The sequence below is a fragment of the Hypomesus transpacificus genome, chromosome 1, assembly GCF_021917145.1.
Source record: "Hypomesus transpacificus isolate Combined female chromosome 1, fHypTra1, whole genome shotgun sequence".
NCBI classification, from domain to species: domain Eukaryota; kingdom Metazoa; phylum Chordata; class Actinopteri; order Osmeriformes; family Osmeridae; genus Hypomesus; species Hypomesus transpacificus.
The window spans coordinates 3,313,854-3,333,171 of NC_061060.1; the positions used below are offsets into that span (position 1 = coordinate 3,313,854).

Genomic DNA, 19,318 nt, shown 5'->3' on the forward strand with positions numbered 1-19,318 from the left:
GGATAGTTTGTCTTTTCTGACTTTTAACTCATGAGCAGAACTTTGGCCTGGATTCAGATGCAACCTGATTGGTGGAAGGGACTTCCTGTGACAAATACACCAATAGGCTAAAGAAAGCACTTATGTACATTGAGAACACGCATTAGCATAGTCCCACTTGTGCTTGCCTTCATGTAGGTATTCATATACACATTAACCTTTAATCTGACTGTTTATGATACATTCCTTTATTAAAAAAACAAGCAATTTATTGCCAAGTCATCATAAAGTCAAATACATGTTATATTTCCTGTATAAAATGAAGGTGCTGTTCTTTCCTGCAGTGTGTTAGTTAGTGCCTACTGAAGAGAAAAGGCTATTGAGATATTCAAGCTATTTAACATAAAGAATAAACCCAATTGGTTGGATGGGTTTAATCATGTTATGGTTTTCCATATTTTATTTGCAATTAAATAAACGTTGAATACATGTTTGATGTATCATTATTTCTCAGACCCGGTCAACTATATTTGCTTTTATTCAGATATGTACAGTCGTCTTGCAAAGATCATAAACCAAATGTAACATTTTTGTCAACATATAAGCAAAACACAGGCCTTGACTTTACACTTGGCAGCTCACAAAGGGACCAGCTCATGACTGAGACGAGGTGAGGTTTGGAAGCAGGTTTCAGTCAAACTGTTTTGAAATATCCAACTTGGTCAGTTTTTTTTTTGGTGTTTTATGGCAACAGCGCTTGTAGCCTATGCTAATTTGATTTCATCATTATGACAACCACATCCAGGAAGTTTATCAAGATAACACAGTTACAATTTTAAAAAACTGTACTGATATTAAATCATGTTGTCCGTTATACTATTACAATCACAGATCCAAAAAGCACTCTATACTTACACTGCTCCTTTCCAAAAAAATTATAGAAACAACTTTCAAATATTTGTTGGGAAACATTTGTTGGGCGCTAACATTGTAACCACAGTTCCAGTAGCATTGCAGCTCAAACTACACTCGGATGTGCAGACTGAAAATCTACAACTGAAAATCACTCGGACAATTATTGTTAATATCAGAGTCAATGAAATACAACATTATGAGCTAAGGTTAATTGCCACCTCAATAATGTTTACGGGAGTCAGGTGAATGAGCGGTTAAGGAATCGAGCTAGTAATCTGAAGGTTGCCAGCTCGATTCCCGGATGTGCCAAATTATGTTATGCCCTTGGGCAAGGCACTTCACCCTCCTTGCTTCGGGGGAATGTCCCTGTACTTGCTGTAAGTCGCTCTGGATAAGAGTGTCTGCTAAATGACTACATGTTTACAAACTGATTTTCTGTTGAGCATTTCCCTCCTAGTCAGAACCCCTCACATCAGAGTACACACTCTCCTGTGGGGTCTCTCTCTTCCTTCTTCCTCTTTTACCTTTCATCTCCGAGAACTGCAGAGCAGCGTAGTTCAAGTCTTCACCTTCCTGGGAAGAATCTCAACATGTAAGTAACTGTAACATGAAATGTATTACTAAAGAACTAAAGGAGATCATCTGCATATAAAATCTAAACATAGGCTATTAGATATTGCGCCATGGAAGAGCCTATTATGTAATATTAATGTAAATAGTATTTGGTTCAACTGTACCTGGCCACTTGACTGTTCTGCAGTTATCTTGTCATGTCCGTGATAGGTAACACTCACTGTTTGATGACAAAGTAACATTCATTAGAATTAACTTTCAGGGCCTCATATTCCTTCGTCTGAACTGGTTATATTTTTTATTTTTAAAACATAATTCTCATCAACCATTTCTGCAGATAAACGCAGAGAGTTTTTCAAAACATTTGAATTAGGTTGATTTGGAATTTTAAAGGCTAAAATTTGTGGCATACATCCAAGGGTTTGCTTGTACCAGTATATCATTTGATATTCTCCTGATATCACACACTGCAGTGTTACAGTTCCACCGTCGTCAGCTGTGGTCAAAGGAATATGGTGGTGAATATGCTCACTTTGAATCAGATCTAGAACATGGGAAAACATTTTGTAAGAGGATATAATTTTTTCTCAGACATCAACTTGCCAGGGCAGAATCTCTCTGCCAACTGGGAAAAAGGTATCCTCTTTAGTTCCATGTTTTCCACCCTGATTTTGTAATTGCTTTTCTCCAATAAAAAAGCAATTTTTTCCAACAATACTTTCAGTCCACTTATTATTAGTATAAAAGATGATATTATTTGTGAAACATATACAATATCAATTGTCATAGAGTCCCAATTAACTATTCATCAATCTTAAATTGGTTTAATCTAACCAGAACCAGTTGTTGAAAATCCACAGAGATGCCATTAGTACCCAGATAATACTTAGTTTGAGTATCCACAGTAGATCTATGATGTAACAATTCCAAATAGTGTAACTGATAACTGATAAAATGTACACTTACACAGCTGAGAGAGAAGAAGTACACAGATATGACTGACTGAGATCATCTTGGTGCTTTGCGATGATAGTTTGGTGATAGTCTTTTCTGACTTTTAACTCATGAGCAGAACTTTGGCCTGGATTCAGATGCAACCTGATTGGTGGAAGGGATTTCCTGTGACAAATCCACCAATAGGCTAAAGAAAGCACTTGTGTACATTGAGAACATGCATTAGCATAGTCCCAGTAGTGCTTGCCTTCATGTAGGGATTCATGTGCACATAAACCTTTCATCTGACTGTTCATGATACGTTCCTTTACTTAAAAAAAGCAATTGATTGCTAGGTCACCATAAAGTCAAATCCATGTTATGTTTCCTTTATTAAATGAAGGTGCTGTTATTTCCTGCAGTGTGTCAGTTAGTGCCAGTTAGTGCCAGTTAGAGAAAAGGTTGTTAAAATGTTCAAGGCATTTAACATAAAGAATATACCCGATTGGTTGGATGAGTTTAATCATGTTATGGTTTTCCAACTTTTATCTGCAAGTTAATAAACGTTGATTACATTTAATCATTTAGCAGACGCTCTTATCCAGAGTGACTCACAGTAAGTACAGGGACATTCTCCCCGAGGCAAGTAGGGTGAAGTGCCTTGCCCAAGGACACAACGTCATTTGGCACAGCCAGGAATCGAACCAACAACATTCTGATTAATAGCCCGACTCCCTAACCGCTCAGCCATCAGACCCCCCCTGATTATATGTTTGATATATCATTATTTCTCAGCCCCGGTCAACTGTATTTGATTTGATTCAGACAGATACAGTTGCCTTACAAAGGACATACACCTAATGTACCATTTCTGTCAACATGTGATCAAATCACAGGCCTTGACTTTAAACTTATTAGCTCTATAGAGGGACCAGCTCATGGGGGGTGGGGGGGGGGGCAAGGGCCCCGCCCTGCATGGCAAATATATATTTTAAAAAGTAAAAAACTTTGAGGGCGCTCATTGGGAGCTCAAGTTTCAACAACCAGGTAAAGGAATCCCGTAATGTAGGCAACGTAACAGATCTTCATCCACTTCCATGGACTAAATTGTCTCATACTCCCTAAATCTGGCAACAATGGCTTTTGCGTATTTTACGTGCACTACAACGCCATTACACCTCTTGAACGCGCACATTTAAAAAATGCTAATCATTACGTTTTGCTAGATAATGGTAGAGATATAAGTTAAAGAAAATATGCAAGCGGTGCTCAAAAGCGCAACAATAAACTGTTGTTTGAACAAGCTCGAGCAAAACACCCAAAGATTACACACTTATTTAGACCAGCCAGAGAGGAAGCTACCATCAGCATCTCCACAGAAGAAACACATGATTTTTTATCAGACTTAATACAATACAAAATAATAAGCTAACCTAAACTGACACCTCAACAATGTTTATAAACTGATTTTCTGTTGAGCACTTCCCTCCCAGTCAGAACCCCTCACATCAGAGTACACACTCTCCTGTGGGGTCTCTCTCTTCCTTCTTCCTCTTTTACCTTTCATCTCAGAGAGCTGCAGAGCAGCATAGTTCAAGTCTTCACCTTCCTGTGAAGAATCTCAATACATAAGTAACTGTAAAATGAAATGTACTACAAGAGAACAAAAGTAGCTCATCGGCATATGAAAGCCAAACATAGGCTACTTTACTCACGTCATAGAAGAGTCTATATTTTTATATTAATAAGTAAATAGTAATTGGATCAACTGTACCTGGCCACTTGACTGTTCTGCAGTTGTCTTGTCATGTCCATGATAGGTAACACTCACTGTTCGATGACAAAGTCACATTCATTAGAATGAACTTCCAGGGCCTCGTACCAAAATTATCGTCTACAGATTTTTGTGTTTCATATATCTTCAGTTCATTTATACCATTTTTACCTTTGCAATTCTCACACACTGTCCGTGTCTTTCTGGTACAGATGAGGATAATGTTTAACACAACACACACAGCTAAAGACACCCCCAGGACGATAACTAGGAGATCCACTGCTGGTTCTGGAGGGAACAACAGAAGAGGGAGGCAGCACTGATGTAGTCAAAGGTAGAGTTACACCAAACATCCATCCACCTAAATCATATTCATTACCTACCAACATCCAGTCTTGTTCCATTGCCAAACAGTATCTCTCCACATGTGGCTACTGCACAGTAATAAGTCCCAGAATCAGAGGAGCTGAGGTTGTTCTTGGAGAGGCTGTAGACACAGCTCCGTGTAGGAGAGGGAGTCTCAGGTCTCTTCTCACACTCTTCACTCCTGTCTCCTTGGGTGTAAAGGAGTCCTGGATGGGATTCTCCTGCCCCGGCTCTGAACCAGAACACACTGTGTTGTCCTGTACAGGACTCAGAGAGGACTGAACACTGCAGAGTCACAGAGTCTCCTGGATGGACTGGCTCAGACTCTGGCTGCTTCAACACAGTCTGGTAGTGAGATCTCAGAAGATGGTTACCTGAATATTTGTATACATTTATTTCCAGATTTTTTTTACACAATATCGTCTGCTAATAAAACATTGTTTATGAACTAGCAATGTTATACATACCCCTCACAGAAACAAAGGTGCCGTTTCTGAAATCCATCCTATACTGTGTTCCGGTTGCACAGAAGTATATTCCCTCGTCTGAACTAGTTATATTTTGGATGTTTAGGTTGTAATTACCGTCAACCTTTTTTGCAGAGATACGTTCTACCGAAAGACTTGACGTTTCTTGAATTTTAATAATAGCCGCTACACGTTGGGGCATATGTCCGAGAGTTTGCTTGTACCAGTTTAGTATTTGATCTTCTTCTGATATCACACACTGCAGTCTTACAGTTCCACCGTGTTCAACTGTGGTCAAAGGGATATGTTGGAGAACTTCCTCACTTTGAATCAGATCTAGAACATTTGGAAGAATTTGTTTGAGGACATCATTTTTACTCAGACTTCAACTTAACTGGGCAGACTCAGTCCGGCAGCTTGAATAAAAGGTACCAACTTTTGTACCATGTTTAGTTTCCAGATTTCATAACAACATTGCTTTAAGAACAAAGGCTTATAGTATTTACATATTTCCCTTTCACTCCTTATTAATAAGTACAATTACATGAGATAATAAAACCACACTTTTTAGATAGTCCATCAACAATATTGATTATTGTAGATATTCAAATAACTCCACATTTCTTAAATTGGCAAAAAAAAAAAAAAACAAGTTTTTCAAAACCATCTGAAATGCAGTTGACACTGAAAAAACGTTATGATTTCTGAGAATCTACAGTTGACCTACATGAAACAATCCAAAATAGTGTAACTGATAAAATACACACTTACACTGTTGAGAGAGAAGAAGTACACAGATAAGTCTGATTGAGATCATCTTGGTGCTCTGCTATGATAGTTAGTCTTTTCTGACTTTTAACTTATGAGCAGAAATTTTGTTTAGATTGAGATGCAACCTGATTGGTGGAATGCACTTCCTGTGTCAAATCCACCAAGAAGCAAAAGAAAGCGCTGATATGCATTACATGCAATACCACAGTACTACAAGTGATTGCCTTCATTAATTTATCCGTATGCATGTACTATTTTCACACGTAATTAATATGACTGTCTGTCACGATCAGTTGCTACACTTTAAAAATGAGTAACTGCCACGTTACAAGTAAGGCAAATATTTATTTTGTCTTCCTTTTTCTAATCATGGTGTTGTTTCTGTCACCAAAGTGTTTGTTTGTGTTTATATGAAAGGGTTGTTGAGATGCTCAAGGCATTTAACATAAAGAACATACCCGATTGATTTAATGAGTTTAGTAACATTTTAGTTTTGCGAATTTTGCTTGCAGTTAAATATATAATTTAAACTTGTTGTCTAATATCTCATTCTTTTCCCAGCCTTGGTCAGCTGTATTTGCTTGGATTCAGACAGATATAGTTTCCTTACAAAGGACATAAACCTAATGTACCATTTCTGTCAACATATGAGCAAAACACAGGCCTTGACTTTAGACTTGGTAGCTCTATGGAGGGACCAGCTCCTGACTGAGAAGAGGTGAGGTAGCTGGTTGCAGAATTGTATTTATTGTATATCATAATTGGTCATAGTTGCAGTTTAGTTTTATTGTCAGGGTTTTGGTGCTGAATGGCAACAGCATTTGTAGTGACCTTCATCGTCATAACAACCATAACCAGGAAAAGGAAGAGACATATCTGATTAGGAGGTTAGGGGAGTTTGAGTTTGCAGGCAAGTACATCATTTTACAGTAGGGATTGTATAAAAAAAGTCATAATTACTCAATAGAGGGGAAACTATTTAATATTTGCACAAAAATAATGTCCAGTCTAGTCTACTACCTGCATGCAGACTGCTACAGGAAAAGATAACGAAGTACCTCATACACAACCTGAATAGCTTCAAACACACTTACTACTGGTGTTTATTGATACAACGTAGTTACATTTAATAACCCCAAATCACTGTGTTGAATTAGCCTAACCTTATACAAAAATATGTGTAGAAACATTTGTTGAATGCTAGCCACAATGTAACTTTGCAAACTGAATTTATAGTGACCACATACACTATTTAGAAACAAAGAAATCACTAAAACATAATTTTTTATCAGACTTAATACAATACAACATAATAAGCTAACGTAAACTGACACCTCAACAATGTTTACAAACTGATTTCCTATTGACCACTTCCCTCCCAGTCAGAACCCCTCACATCAGAGTACACACTCTCCTGTGGGGTCTCTCTTTTCCTTCTTCCTCTTTTACCTTTCATCTCAGAGAACTGCAGAGCAGCATAGTTCAAGTCTTCACCTTCCTGTGAAGAATCAGAATACATAACAAACTGTAACATGAAATGTACTACAAGAGAATAAAAGGAGCTCATCTGCATATAAAAGCCACACGTAGGGTACTTTAATTGTGTCAAGACAGAGCCTGTATTTTTATATTAATGAAAATAGTATTTGGTTCAACTCTACCTGGCCTCTTGACTGTTCTGCAGTTGTCTTGTCATGTCCGTTATAGGTAACACTCACTGTTCGATGACAAAGTAACGTTCATTGGAATAAACTTCCAGGGCCTCGTACCGAAATTGCCGTCAATAGATTTCTGTGTTTCATATATCTTCAGTTCAACAATACAATTTTTACCTTTACAACTCTCACACACTGTCCGTGTCTTTCTGGTACAGATGAGGATAATGATCAACAAAACACACACAGCTAAAGACACCCCCAGGACGATAACTATGAGATCCACTGCTGGTTCTGGAGGGAGCAACAGAAGAGGGAGGCAGCACTGATGTAGTCAAATGTAGAGTTACACCAAACATCCATCCACCTAGACACATGTTCATTACTTACCAACATCCAGTCTTGTTCCATTGCCAAACAGTATCTCTCCACATGTGGCCACTGCACAGTAGTAAGTCCCAGAATCAGAGGAGCTGAGGTTGTTCTTGGAGAGGCTGTAGACACAGCTCCGTGTAGGAGAGGGAGTCTCAGGTCTCTTCTCACACTCTTCACTCCTGTTTCCTTGGGTGTAAAGGAGTCCTGGATGGGATTCTCTTGCCCCGGCTCTGAACCAGAACACACTGTGTTGTCCTGTACAGGACTCAGAGAGGACTGAACACTGCAGAGTCACAGAGTCTCCTGGATGGACTGGCTCAGACTCTGGCTGCTGCAACACTGTCTGGTAGTGCGATCTCTGAAGATAGTTACCTGCATATTTACAATGGAAAAAAAATTGCACTTGGTGGCATGTTAACAACAAATTTCATAAAATCTGCTGATATAATATTGTTTATAAACATATATCTACCCTGGGATACATACCCCTCACAGTCACAAAGGTTCCAGTTCTGAAATTAATCCTAAACATCGTTCCGGTTTGACAAAAGTATATTCCCTCGTCTGAACTGGTTATATTTTTTATTTTTAAAACATAATTCTCATTCACCATTTCTGCAGAGAAACGCAGAGAGTTTTTCAAAACAGTTGAATTTGGTTTATTTGGACTTTTAAAAGCTAAAAGTTGGGGCATATGTCCAAGGGTTTGCTTGTACCAGTATATCATTTGATATTCTCCTGATATCACACACTGCAGCTTTACAGTTCCACCGTGTTCAGCTGTGGTCAAAGGAATATGTTGGAGAACATCCTCACTTTGAATCAGATCTAGAAAATTTGGAAGAATTTGTTAGAGGACTGTTTTACTCAGGCTTCAACTTAACTGGGCAGACTCAGTCCGCCAGCTTGAATAAAAGATACCCACTTTAGTACCATGTTTAGTTTCCAGATTACATAACAATATTACTTCATGAACAAAGGTTTTAGTATTTACATATTTCCCTTTCACTCATTAAGTACAATTATATGAGCTAACAAAACCACACTTTTTTAGATAGTCCATTGACAGTATTGATTATCGTAGATATTCAATTAACTCTACAAATCTTAAATTGGCAACAACAAAAAAACTGTTGATCAAAATCATCAGAGATGCAATTTGCACTGTAAAACCTTTCTTGGTATTCTCAGAATCTACAGTTGACCTACATGAAACAATCCGAAATAGTGCAACTTATAACTGATAAAAACACACTTACACTGTTGAGAGAGAAGTACACAGATAAGTCTAATTGAGATCATCTTGGTGCTCTGCGATGATAGTAAGTCTTTTCTGACTTTTAACTTATGAGCAGAAATGTTGTTTAGATTGAGATGCAACCTGATTGGAGGAATGGACTTCCTGTGTCAAATCCACCAATAAGCAATAAGAAAACACTGATATGCATTACATGTATTTCCACAGTACTACTAGTGCTTTACTTCATTCATTCATTTGTATGTATGTACTATTTTCACATGCAAATAATATGACTGTCTGTTTAAGGTCAGTTGCGAGAAGAAGTACACAGATAAGTCTAATTGAGATCATCTTGGTGCTCTGCGATGATAGTTAGTCTTTTGTGACTTTTAACTTATGAACAGAAATGTTGTTTAGAATGAGATGCAACCTGATTGGAGGAATGGACTTCCTGTGTCAAATCCACCAATAAGCAATAAGAAAACACTGATGTGTATTACATGTATTTCCACAGTACTACTAGAGCTTTACTTCATTCATTTATTTGTATGTATGTACTATTTTCACATGTAAATAATATGACTGTCTGTTTAAGGTCAGTTGCTAGACTTTAAAAATGATTGACTACCAGGTTAGAAGAAAGACAAATATTTATTTGTTCTTCTTTTACTAATCATGGTGTTTTTTCTGTCTCCAAAGTGTTTGTTTGTGTTTATATGAAAGGGTTGTTTAGACACTCGAGGCATTTAACAAAAATAACAAACCCGACTGATCTGATGAGTTTAGTAACATTTTAGTTTAGCAACTTTTGCTTGCAATTACTGTAAATATATAATTTATACTTGTTGTCTAGGATCTCACTCTTTTCCCAGCCTTGGTCAACTGTATTGGCTTTGATTCAGACAGATACAGTTGCCTTACAAAAAACATAAACCTAATATGCCATTTCTGTCAACATACGAGCAAAACACAGGCCTTGACTTTAGACTTGGCAGCTGTATAGAGGGACCAGCTCATGACTGAGGTGTGGTGTGGTAACTGGTTAAAAAATCATTTTTTCATTTTTTATAAAAAAAAGCGACTCAGAGGGGCCCCCAAATCAAATCTGCTTATGGCCCCATAAAGACTTGGGCCGGCCCTGGCCTGACCTTATACAAAACTATGAATAGAAACATTTATTGAATGCTAACCATAGTGTAACCACAGTACTTGTTGCGTCACTGTGTCTCTGTAACCTTGAACACTGAATTTGTAGTGATCATATACACTACTTTGAAACAAACAACTCACAAACACATAATTATTACTATAAGAATTCATCAAAATACAACATCATGACGTGCCACCTCAACAATGTTTAAAAACTGATTTTTTGTTGACCATTTCCCTCCGTGTCAGAACCTCTCACATCAGAGTACACACTCTCCTGTGGGGTGTCTCTCTTCCTTCTTCCTCTCATCATATTCATTACCTTTAACATCCAGTCTTGTTCCATTGCCTAACAGTATCTCTCCACATGTGGCCACTGCACAGTAGTAAGTCCCAGAATCAGAGGAGCTGAGGTTGTTCTTGGAGAGGCTGTAGACACAGCTCCGTGTAGGAGAGGGAGTCTCAGGTCTCTTCTCACACTCTTCACTCCTGTCTCCTTGGGTGTAAAGGAGTCCTGGATGGGATTTTCCTGCCCCGGCTCTGAACCAGAACACACTGTGTTGTTCTGTACAGGACTCAGAGAGGACTGAACACTGCAGAGTCACAGAGTCACCTGGATGGACTGGCTCAGACTCTGGCTGCTTCAACACAGTCTGGTAGTGAGATCTCAGAAGATGGTTACCTGAATATTTGTATACATTTATTTCCCGATTTTTGTACATAATATCGACTGCTAATAAAACATTGTTTATGAACTAGCAATGTTATACATACCTCTCACAATGACAAAGGTTCCGTTTCTGAAATCCATCCTATACTGTGTTCCGGTTGCACAGAAGTATATTCCCTCGTCTGAACTAGTTATATTTTGGATGTTTAGATCATAATTACTACCAACCATTTTTGCAGAGATACGTTTTCCCAAAAGACTTGATGTTTCTTGAAATTTCATTTGAGCCGCTACACGTTGGGGCAAATGTCCAAGAGTTTGCTTGTACCAGTACATCATTTGATCTTCTTCTGATATCACACATCGCAGTATTACAGTTCCATCGTGTTCAACTGTGGTCAAAGGAATATGTTGGAGAACATCCTCACTTTGAATCAGATCTAGAAAATGGTGTAAAAATGTTAGAGGACATCAATTTTACTCAGACTTCAACTTAACTGGACAGTCTCAGTCCGCCAGCTTGAATAAAAGATACCCACTTTTGTACCATGTTTAGTTTTCAGATTTCATAACAACATTCTTTCATGAACACAGGCTTGTTGTACTTACATATTTTAATTCCACTCATTAATAATAAGCACAATTACATGAGTTAACAACCCAACACTTTTTTAGATAGTCCGGCGACAGTAGTGATAATTGTAGATATTCAATTAGCTGTACAATTCTTAATTTGGCTAAAAAACAAACAAACCAGTTTTTCAAAACCATCAGAGATGCAGTTGGCACTGTGAAAGCTTTCTTGATAATCTGTGAATCTACAGTTGACCTACATGACACAATTCAAAAATAATGTAACTTATAAAATACACACTTACACAGTTGAGAGAGAAGAAGTACCAAGATATGTCTGATTAAGATCATCTTGGTGCTTTGCGATGATAGTTTTTCTTTTCTGACTTTTAACTCATGAGCAGAACTTTGGCCTGGATTCAGATGCAACCTGATTGGTGGAAAGAACTTCCTGTGACAAATCCACCAATAGGCTAAAGAAAGCACTTATGTACATTAAGAACATTCATTAGCATAGTCCCAGTAGTGCTTGCCTTCATGTAGGTATTCATATACACATTAACCTTTCATCTGACTGTTTATGATACATTCCTTTACTTAAAAAACAAAACAATTGATTGCCAGGTCACCATGAAGTCAAATCCATATTATGTTTCCTTTATCAAATGAAGATGCTGTTCTTTCCTGCAGTGTGTTAGTTAGTGCGTACTGAAGAGAAAAGTTTGTTAGATGTTCAAGGCATTTAACATAAAGAAGAATCCCAATTGGTTGGATGAGTCTGATCATGTTATGGTTTTCCATATTTTATTTGCAATTAAATAAATGTTGAATACATGTTTGATGTATCATTATTTCTCAGCCCCAGTCAACTATATGGTGCTGTATGGTAACAGCGCTTGTAGCTTATGCTAATTTGAACTTCATCATCATGACAACCACAACCAGGAAGTTAATCAGGTTAGCACAGTTACAATAAAAAATAACTGTAATGATATTAAATGATGATGTCCGTCAGGGGCGATTCTAGGATTAAACCTTTAGGGGTGCTAAGCCCCCAATGACAATGTGACATGAATACAGTGCCTTGCAAAAGTACAAAACCCCCTTGCTAATAACAGGCATGCAAACAGGTCAAGGGTGAAAAGGTGAGAAGGATACGGAGAACCCCCGACCCTCTAGGGGGGTCCGGGGGCATGAAAATGTATTACATTTTAAAGTTAAACGCATAAATCTGGTGCATTTTGAGAGAAAAATTAAGAGGCTTGATCAATGTAGAATCTGTGCTCGTGTAAACAATGTCATGTTCTTTTAACCATAAAGATTTTTTTTTGTATAGCATTGGTTCCAGAGCCAGTTGTAAAGTTGGGAAGCACGGGTAAAATGCTGTGTTGGCCACGGCCACGAATCACGTAGGTTACCCATTTTGGTTTCAAAAAGGTGAGGAGTTTGCATGCCTGTAAATAAATCCCTAATTTCACTGGATAACAAATCATACATTTATGTATTATTATGCAAAATATTGAATGAATGAAAAAGCTAAGGATGTCCCTTTCTTCATGAACGTTTTAATTATTAATATTTTTAGGGGTGCTGTGATCAAATTTAGGGGGGCTTGAGACCCCTAAAAAGGGTCTAAAATCGCCACTGATGTCCATTATACTGTTACAATCAAAGATCCAAAAAGCACTCTTTACTTACGCTGCTCCTTTCACAAACATTTAGAGAAACAACTTTCAGATATATGTAAAGAAACATTTGTTGGGCGCAAACATTGTAACCACAGTTCCAGTAGCATTGCAGCTCATATTACACTCTGATATGCAGACTGAAAATCTAGAACTGAAAATCACTCGGACACATTGTTAATGTCAGAGTCAATCAAATATAACATAATAAGCTAACCTCACCATAATAAGCCATCTCAACAATATTTACAAACTGATTTTCTGTTGACCACTTCCCTCCCAGTCAGAACCCCTCACATCAGAGTACACACTCTCCTGTGGGGTCTCTCTCTTCCTTCTTCCTCTTTTACCTTTCATCTCAGAGAACTGCAGAGCAGCATAGTTCAAGTCTTCACCTTCCTGTGAAGAATCACAATATATAAGCAACTGTAACATGAAAGGTACTACAAGAGAACAAAAGCCGATCATCTGCATATAAAAGCCACACATAGGCTACTTTAATCGCATCATGGAAGAGCTTATATTGTTACATTAACAAATATAGTATTTGGTTCAACTGTACCTGCCCACTAGACTGTTCTGCAGTTGTCTTGTCATGTCCGTGACAGGTTACACTCACTGTTCGATGACAAAGTCACATTCATTAGAATTCACTTCCAGGGCCTTTCTGGTACAGATGAGGATAATGATCAACACAACACATACAGCTAAAGACACCCCCAGGACGATAACTAGGACATCCACTGCTGGTTCTGGAGGGAACAACAGAAGAGGGAGGCAGCACTGATGTAGTCAAAGGTAGAGTTACACCAAACATCCATCCACCTAGACTCATGTTCATTACCTTTAACATCCAGTATTGTTCCATTGCCAAACAGTATCTCTCCACATGTGGCCACTGCACAGTAGTAAGTCCCAGAATCAGAGGAGTTGAGGTTGTTCTTGGAGAGGCTGTAGACACAGCTCCGTGTAGGAGAGGGAGTCTCAGGTCTCTTCTCACACTCTTCACTCCTGTCTCCTTGGGTGTAAAGGAGTCCTGGATGGGATTCTCCTGCCCCGGCTCTGAACCAGAACACACTGTGTTGTCCTGTAGAGGACTCAGAGAGGACTGAACACTGCAGAGTCACAGAGTCTCCTGGATGGACTGGCTCAGACTCTGGCTGCTGCAACACTGTCTGGTAGCCAGTTCTCTGAAGATGGTTACCTGTATAATTACAATGAAAAAGAACATTGCACTTGGTGACATTAACACAAATTAGGATAAAATCTGCTAATATAATATTTTAAACATCTATCTACGGTGGGATACGTACCCCTCACAGTCACAAAGGTGCCGTTTCTGAAATTCATCCCATATACTGTTCCGGTTTGACAAATGTATATTCCCTCGTCGGAACTAGTTAGATTCTGGATGTTTAGATCATAATTACTACCAACCATTTTTGCAGAGATACGTTTTCCCGAAAGACTTGAAGTTTCTTGAAATTTCATTTCATCCGCTACACGTTGGGGCAAATGTCCAATAGTTTGCTTGTACCAGTATAGCATTCGATCTTCTTCTGATATCACACATTGCAGTGTTATAGTTCCACCGTGTTCAGCTGTGGTTAAAGGAATATGTTGGTGAACATCCTCACTTTGAATCAGATCTAGAACATGGGAAAACCATTCGTAAGATGATATCATTTTCTGTCAGATATCAATTTGCCAAGGCAGAATCACTCTGCCAGCTGGGAAGAAGATATCCTCTTTAGTACCATGTTTTCCGCCCAGATTTTATTGTTTATTTTTTTCGGTAAATACAAGAATTTTGTAAAACAATATTTTCAGTCCACCAATTATTAGTCTAAAAGATTATATTGTTAGTGAAACATGTTTTTATAATCCATACACAACAGATTATCCTTGTGTCCCAATTAACTATTCATAAATCTTCAATTGGTGTAATCTAACCCAAACCAGTTATTGAAAATCAGCAGAGATGCTATTAGTACCCAGTTAATACTTAGTTTGAGTATCCACAGTTGATCTACATGTAACAATTCAAAATAGTGTAACGGATAACTGATAAAATATAGACTTACACAGCTGAGAGAGAATAAGTACACAGATATGACTGACTGAGATCATCTTGGCGTTTGCAAAGACAGTTTGTCTGTTTTCACTCATAGTTTATGAACTGAACTTTGGCCAGGATTCAGATGCAACCTGATTGGTGGAAAGGACTTCCTGTGACTTATCCACCAACAGCTGAAGAAAGCACTTATGTACATTAAGGACACGCATTAGCATAGTCCCACTTGTGCTTGCCTTCATGTAGGTATTCATATACACATAAACCCTTTGTCTAACTGTTCATGATACATCCCTTTACTTAAAAAAACTAACAATTGATTGCCAGGTCACCACAAAGAATGAAGAATAGACCTGATTGGTTGGATGTGTTTAATCATGTAATGGTTTTCTAACTTTTATTTGCAATTAAATAAATGTTGAATACATGGGGGCGGGCCATAATGGAGTGGCCACGCCCCCATTACATAATTGTAATGTTTGTGATGTCTTTTTCTCGGAGTAACACTGCCAACAGAGGAAGTGGATGGACCACGACCTACATAGCATCGCGCACGCCTGCCAAGCCCCCGGCCCCTCCAATGGGTGACCAGCCTTTCTGAACTGCTTCTCCAATGGACAATTGACGCCAATGAAGGACAAGCCCCTTAAAAGGGGCATGTTGGCACAGCAAGAGGGCGGACATTGGTGGGCATTTGTACAGTGACGAAGTTGAGTGAACAGTGGGACGAATAATGTGGTCTGGTGAAGTTGCGATCCTTGTTCTCATTTTTATCTTTTAACTTTTGTATTATTGTTGGTTTTAACCGTGGGTGTACCATCAGTGTCCTAAGCAGTGTTGTACCTAAAGCTAGCTATACGTAGACCTCTTGATTGCCGTGAAACCTCACTGTCGTTTGAAGTGCGTGTGCCTGTGTTGTGTGCGTGTGCTCACCTAGTGTATCGTGTTAACACTTTGACGTGTATAATTGCAGTGCTTATTCCACTGTGGTGTATGTGAACTGGTTTATGAAGCACATGCTGTATTAGGGCACCAGACCTGCGATCTGCTGTTTTTAGATGTATTCAATAAATTCATTATACTCAAGTTTGTGAAGTTTATCGGTGGTCACTGAAGTCCCATTCCAGATCCTTAGTTAAGAGCAAGCAATCAAACCATTACACATGTTCTATGTATAATTATTTCTCAGCCCCGGTCAACTGAATTATCTCTGATTCAGAAATACTGTACACAGTCGCCTTGTATACTTTAGATTTGGTAGCTATATAGAGGGACCAGCTCATGACTGAGAATAGGTGAGGTTTGGAAGCAGGTTTCAGTCAAAGGGTTTTGAAATATCAAACTGTCAGTTTTTGTCTTGGTGCTGCATGGAAATAGTGTATTTGATGATTGATACGGTATGCAACGGACGTGGCCACGCTCCGTCACTACAAGGCGTCGTTCGCCACTCACTGGGCTCGAACGCACGACCTCTGACTTGCCAAGCGCGACCACTACCAGCTACGCCAAATAAAAGCTAGCCCTTCGTTGACGCGGGTAGCCCATTACATACCTGAGGAGTGAGTTTCACAGGTTCACACCCGTTACATTAGCACTTGTAGCCTATACTAATTTGACCTTCATCATCATGACAACCACAACCAGGAAGTTAATCAAGATAACACAGTAACAATGAAAAATAACTTCACTGATATAAAATTATGATGGCCGTTATACTATTACAATCAGAGATCCAAAAAGCCCTCTATACTTACACTGCTCCTTTCAAAAACGTTTATAGAAACAACTTTCAAAAACATGTAAAGAAACATTTGTTGAGAGCTAACCACATTGTAACCACAGTTCCAGGATCATTGCCGCTCATACTACACTCTGATATGAAAACTGAATATCTACAACTCAAAATCCCTGTGACACATTATTTTAATATCAGAGTAAATTTAATACAACCCAATGAGCTAACCTTAACCGCTACCCTAACAACATTTATGAATTTATTTGCATTTGCCATTGATCACTTCATTTCCATTCTGAATATCTCACAGTAGTATATATATTCTGTGTGGTCTTTCTCTCATTGGTTTTGCCTCTCGTCCCAAAGAAATGCAGAGCTGCAGTTAACTTCCCTTCATATTCATCCTGTAAATGATCATAGTTCATAAGTTATGGTAACACGAAAGGTTGAAATAAATACAGTTAACAATCATAGAAAACCACAAACTCTTTTGGTGCATCCTGGTAAAGCCTACATATTTTTTTAATATTGGATGTTGTACAACACTAAAGACCTTTATCATACAGTGTATACAGTTTATGTTTTAATATTGTATGTGTACATTTATACAGCATATAAACTATATGTGTTGGTCTGGATTTAAAAAGTATATTTTTACCTGAACACTTGACTTTTCAGCAGTTTTCTTGTCATGTCCGTGAGAGGCAGCTCTCTCTGTTTAATGACAATGTAACATTAATACAAAATATTGTCTATAGCTTTAAATCCATAAATTTCCTGTTCAAACATACAACTTTTACCTTTGCAATTTTCACACACTGTCCGTGTCTTTCTGGTACAGATGAGGATAATGATCAACACAACACACACAGCCAAAGACACCCCCAGGACGATAACTATGAGATCCACTGCTGGTTCTGGAGGGAACAACAGAAGAGGGAGGCAGCACTGATGTAGTCAAAGGTAGAGTTACACCAAACATCCATCCACCTAGAATCATATTCATTGCCTACCAACATCCAGTCTTGTTCCGTTGCCAAACAGTATCTCTCCACATGTGGCTACTGCACAGTAATAAGTCCCAGAATCAGAGGAGCTGAGGTTGTTCTTGGAGAGGCTGTAGACACAGCTCCGTGTAGGAGAGGGAGTCTCAGGTCTCTTCTCACACTCTTCACTCCTGTCTCCTTGGGTGTAAAGGAGTCCTGGATGGGATTTTCCTGCCCCGGCTCTGAACCAGAACACACTGTGTTGTCCTGTACAGGACTCAGAGAGGACTGAACACTGCAGAGTCACAGAGTCTCCCGGATGGACTGGCTCAGACTCTGGCTGCTGCAACACTGTCTGGTAGTGCGATCTCTGAAGATAGTTACCTTAATGTTTACAATGAAAAAATCATAAATACAACATAGCCTGCTCATAAAATATTGTTTCCAGATTACAATGTTATACATACCCCTCACAGTCACAAAGGTTCCGTTTCTGAATTCCATCCTATACTGTGTTCCTGTTGCACAGAAGTATATTCCCTCGTCTGAACTAGTTATATTTTGGATGTTTAGATCATAATTACTACCAACCATTTTTGCAGAGATACGTTTTCCCAGACTTGAAGTTTCTTGAAATGTAATTTGTGCCGCTACACGTTGGGGCAAATGTCCAAGAGTTTGCTTGTACCAGTACATCATTTGATATCCTCCTGATATCACACATCGCAGTATTACAGTTCCACCGTGTTCAACTGTGGTCAAAGGAATATGTTGGTGAACATCCTCACTTTGAATCAGATCTAGAAAATACAGGAAGAATTTATTAGAGGACATCAGTTTTACTCAGACTTCAACTTAACTGGGCAGACTCAGTCCGGCAGCTTGAATAAAAGGTACCCACTTTTGTACCATGTTTAGTTTCCAGATTTCATATCAACATTGCTTCATGAACAAAGGCTTATAGTATTTACATATTTTAATTTCACTCATTATAAATAAGTACAATTACATGAAATAACACCACAACACTTTTTTAAATAGTCCATCAACAGTATTGATTATTGTAGATATTCAATCAACTCAACAATTCTTAAATTGGCAACAAAAAACGTTCTTGATATTCTGTGAATCTACAGTTGACTTACATGAAACAGTCCAAAATAATGTAAATGATAACTGATATAATACACACTTACACTGTTGAGAGAGAAGAAGTACACAGATATGTCTGATTAAGATCATCTTGGTGCTTTGCATGATAGTCTTTTCTGACTTTTAACTTATGAGCAGAATTTTGGCCAGGATTCAGATGCATCCTGATTGGTGGAATGGACTTCCTGTGATGTATCCACCAATAAGCTAAAGAAAACGTTGAGGTGCATTAGAAATATGCATAAC

At 38.5% G+C, this 19,318-nt stretch overlaps 2 protein-coding genes across 3 annotated transcripts; both read right to left on the reverse strand.

Moving 5' to 3' along the window:
- Positions 1–1,378: 1,378 nt before the first annotated feature.
- On the reverse strand, positions 1,379–5,831 carry LOC124478261. Of its 2 annotated transcripts, XM_047036603.1 has the most exons (8): positions 5,779–5,831; positions 5,008–5,343; positions 4,558–4,914; positions 4,346–4,462; positions 4,175–4,230; positions 1,880–2,011; positions 1,632–1,687; positions 1,379–1,467 (listed from the first exon to the last, which is right to left on the reverse strand). In XM_047036603.1, exons 1-6 carry the CDS (start codon positions 5,822–5,824, stop codon positions 2,006–2,008), a joined length of 918 nt encoding a protein of 305 aa, XP_046892559.1. In that variant the 5' UTR covers positions 5,825–5,831; the 3' UTR covers positions 1,379–1,467; positions 1,632–1,687; positions 1,880–2,005. The 2 variants fall into 2 exon arrangements, with proteins under 2 accessions (XP_046892559.1, XP_046892485.1); XM_047036529.1 differs by lacking the exons at positions 1,379–1,467; positions 1,632–1,687; positions 1,880–2,011 and adding an exon at positions 3,112–4,009.
- A 721-nt stretch (positions 5,832–6,552) lies between these two features.
- Positions 6,553–19,264, reverse strand: LOC124470411. Its single transcript, XM_047024273.1, is given in 12 exon segments — positions 6,553–7,276; positions 7,440–7,495; positions 7,611–7,727; positions 10,520–10,879; positions 10,972–11,307; positions 11,746–11,891; positions 13,376–13,524; positions 13,688–13,753; positions 13,756–13,877; positions 13,970–14,329; positions 14,439–14,774; positions 19,117–19,264. Coding segments are annotated over 12 exon segments (2,247 nt in total). The 5' UTR covers positions 19,178–19,264; the 3' UTR covers positions 6,553–7,138.
- Positions 19,265–19,318: the final 54 nt, after the last annotated feature.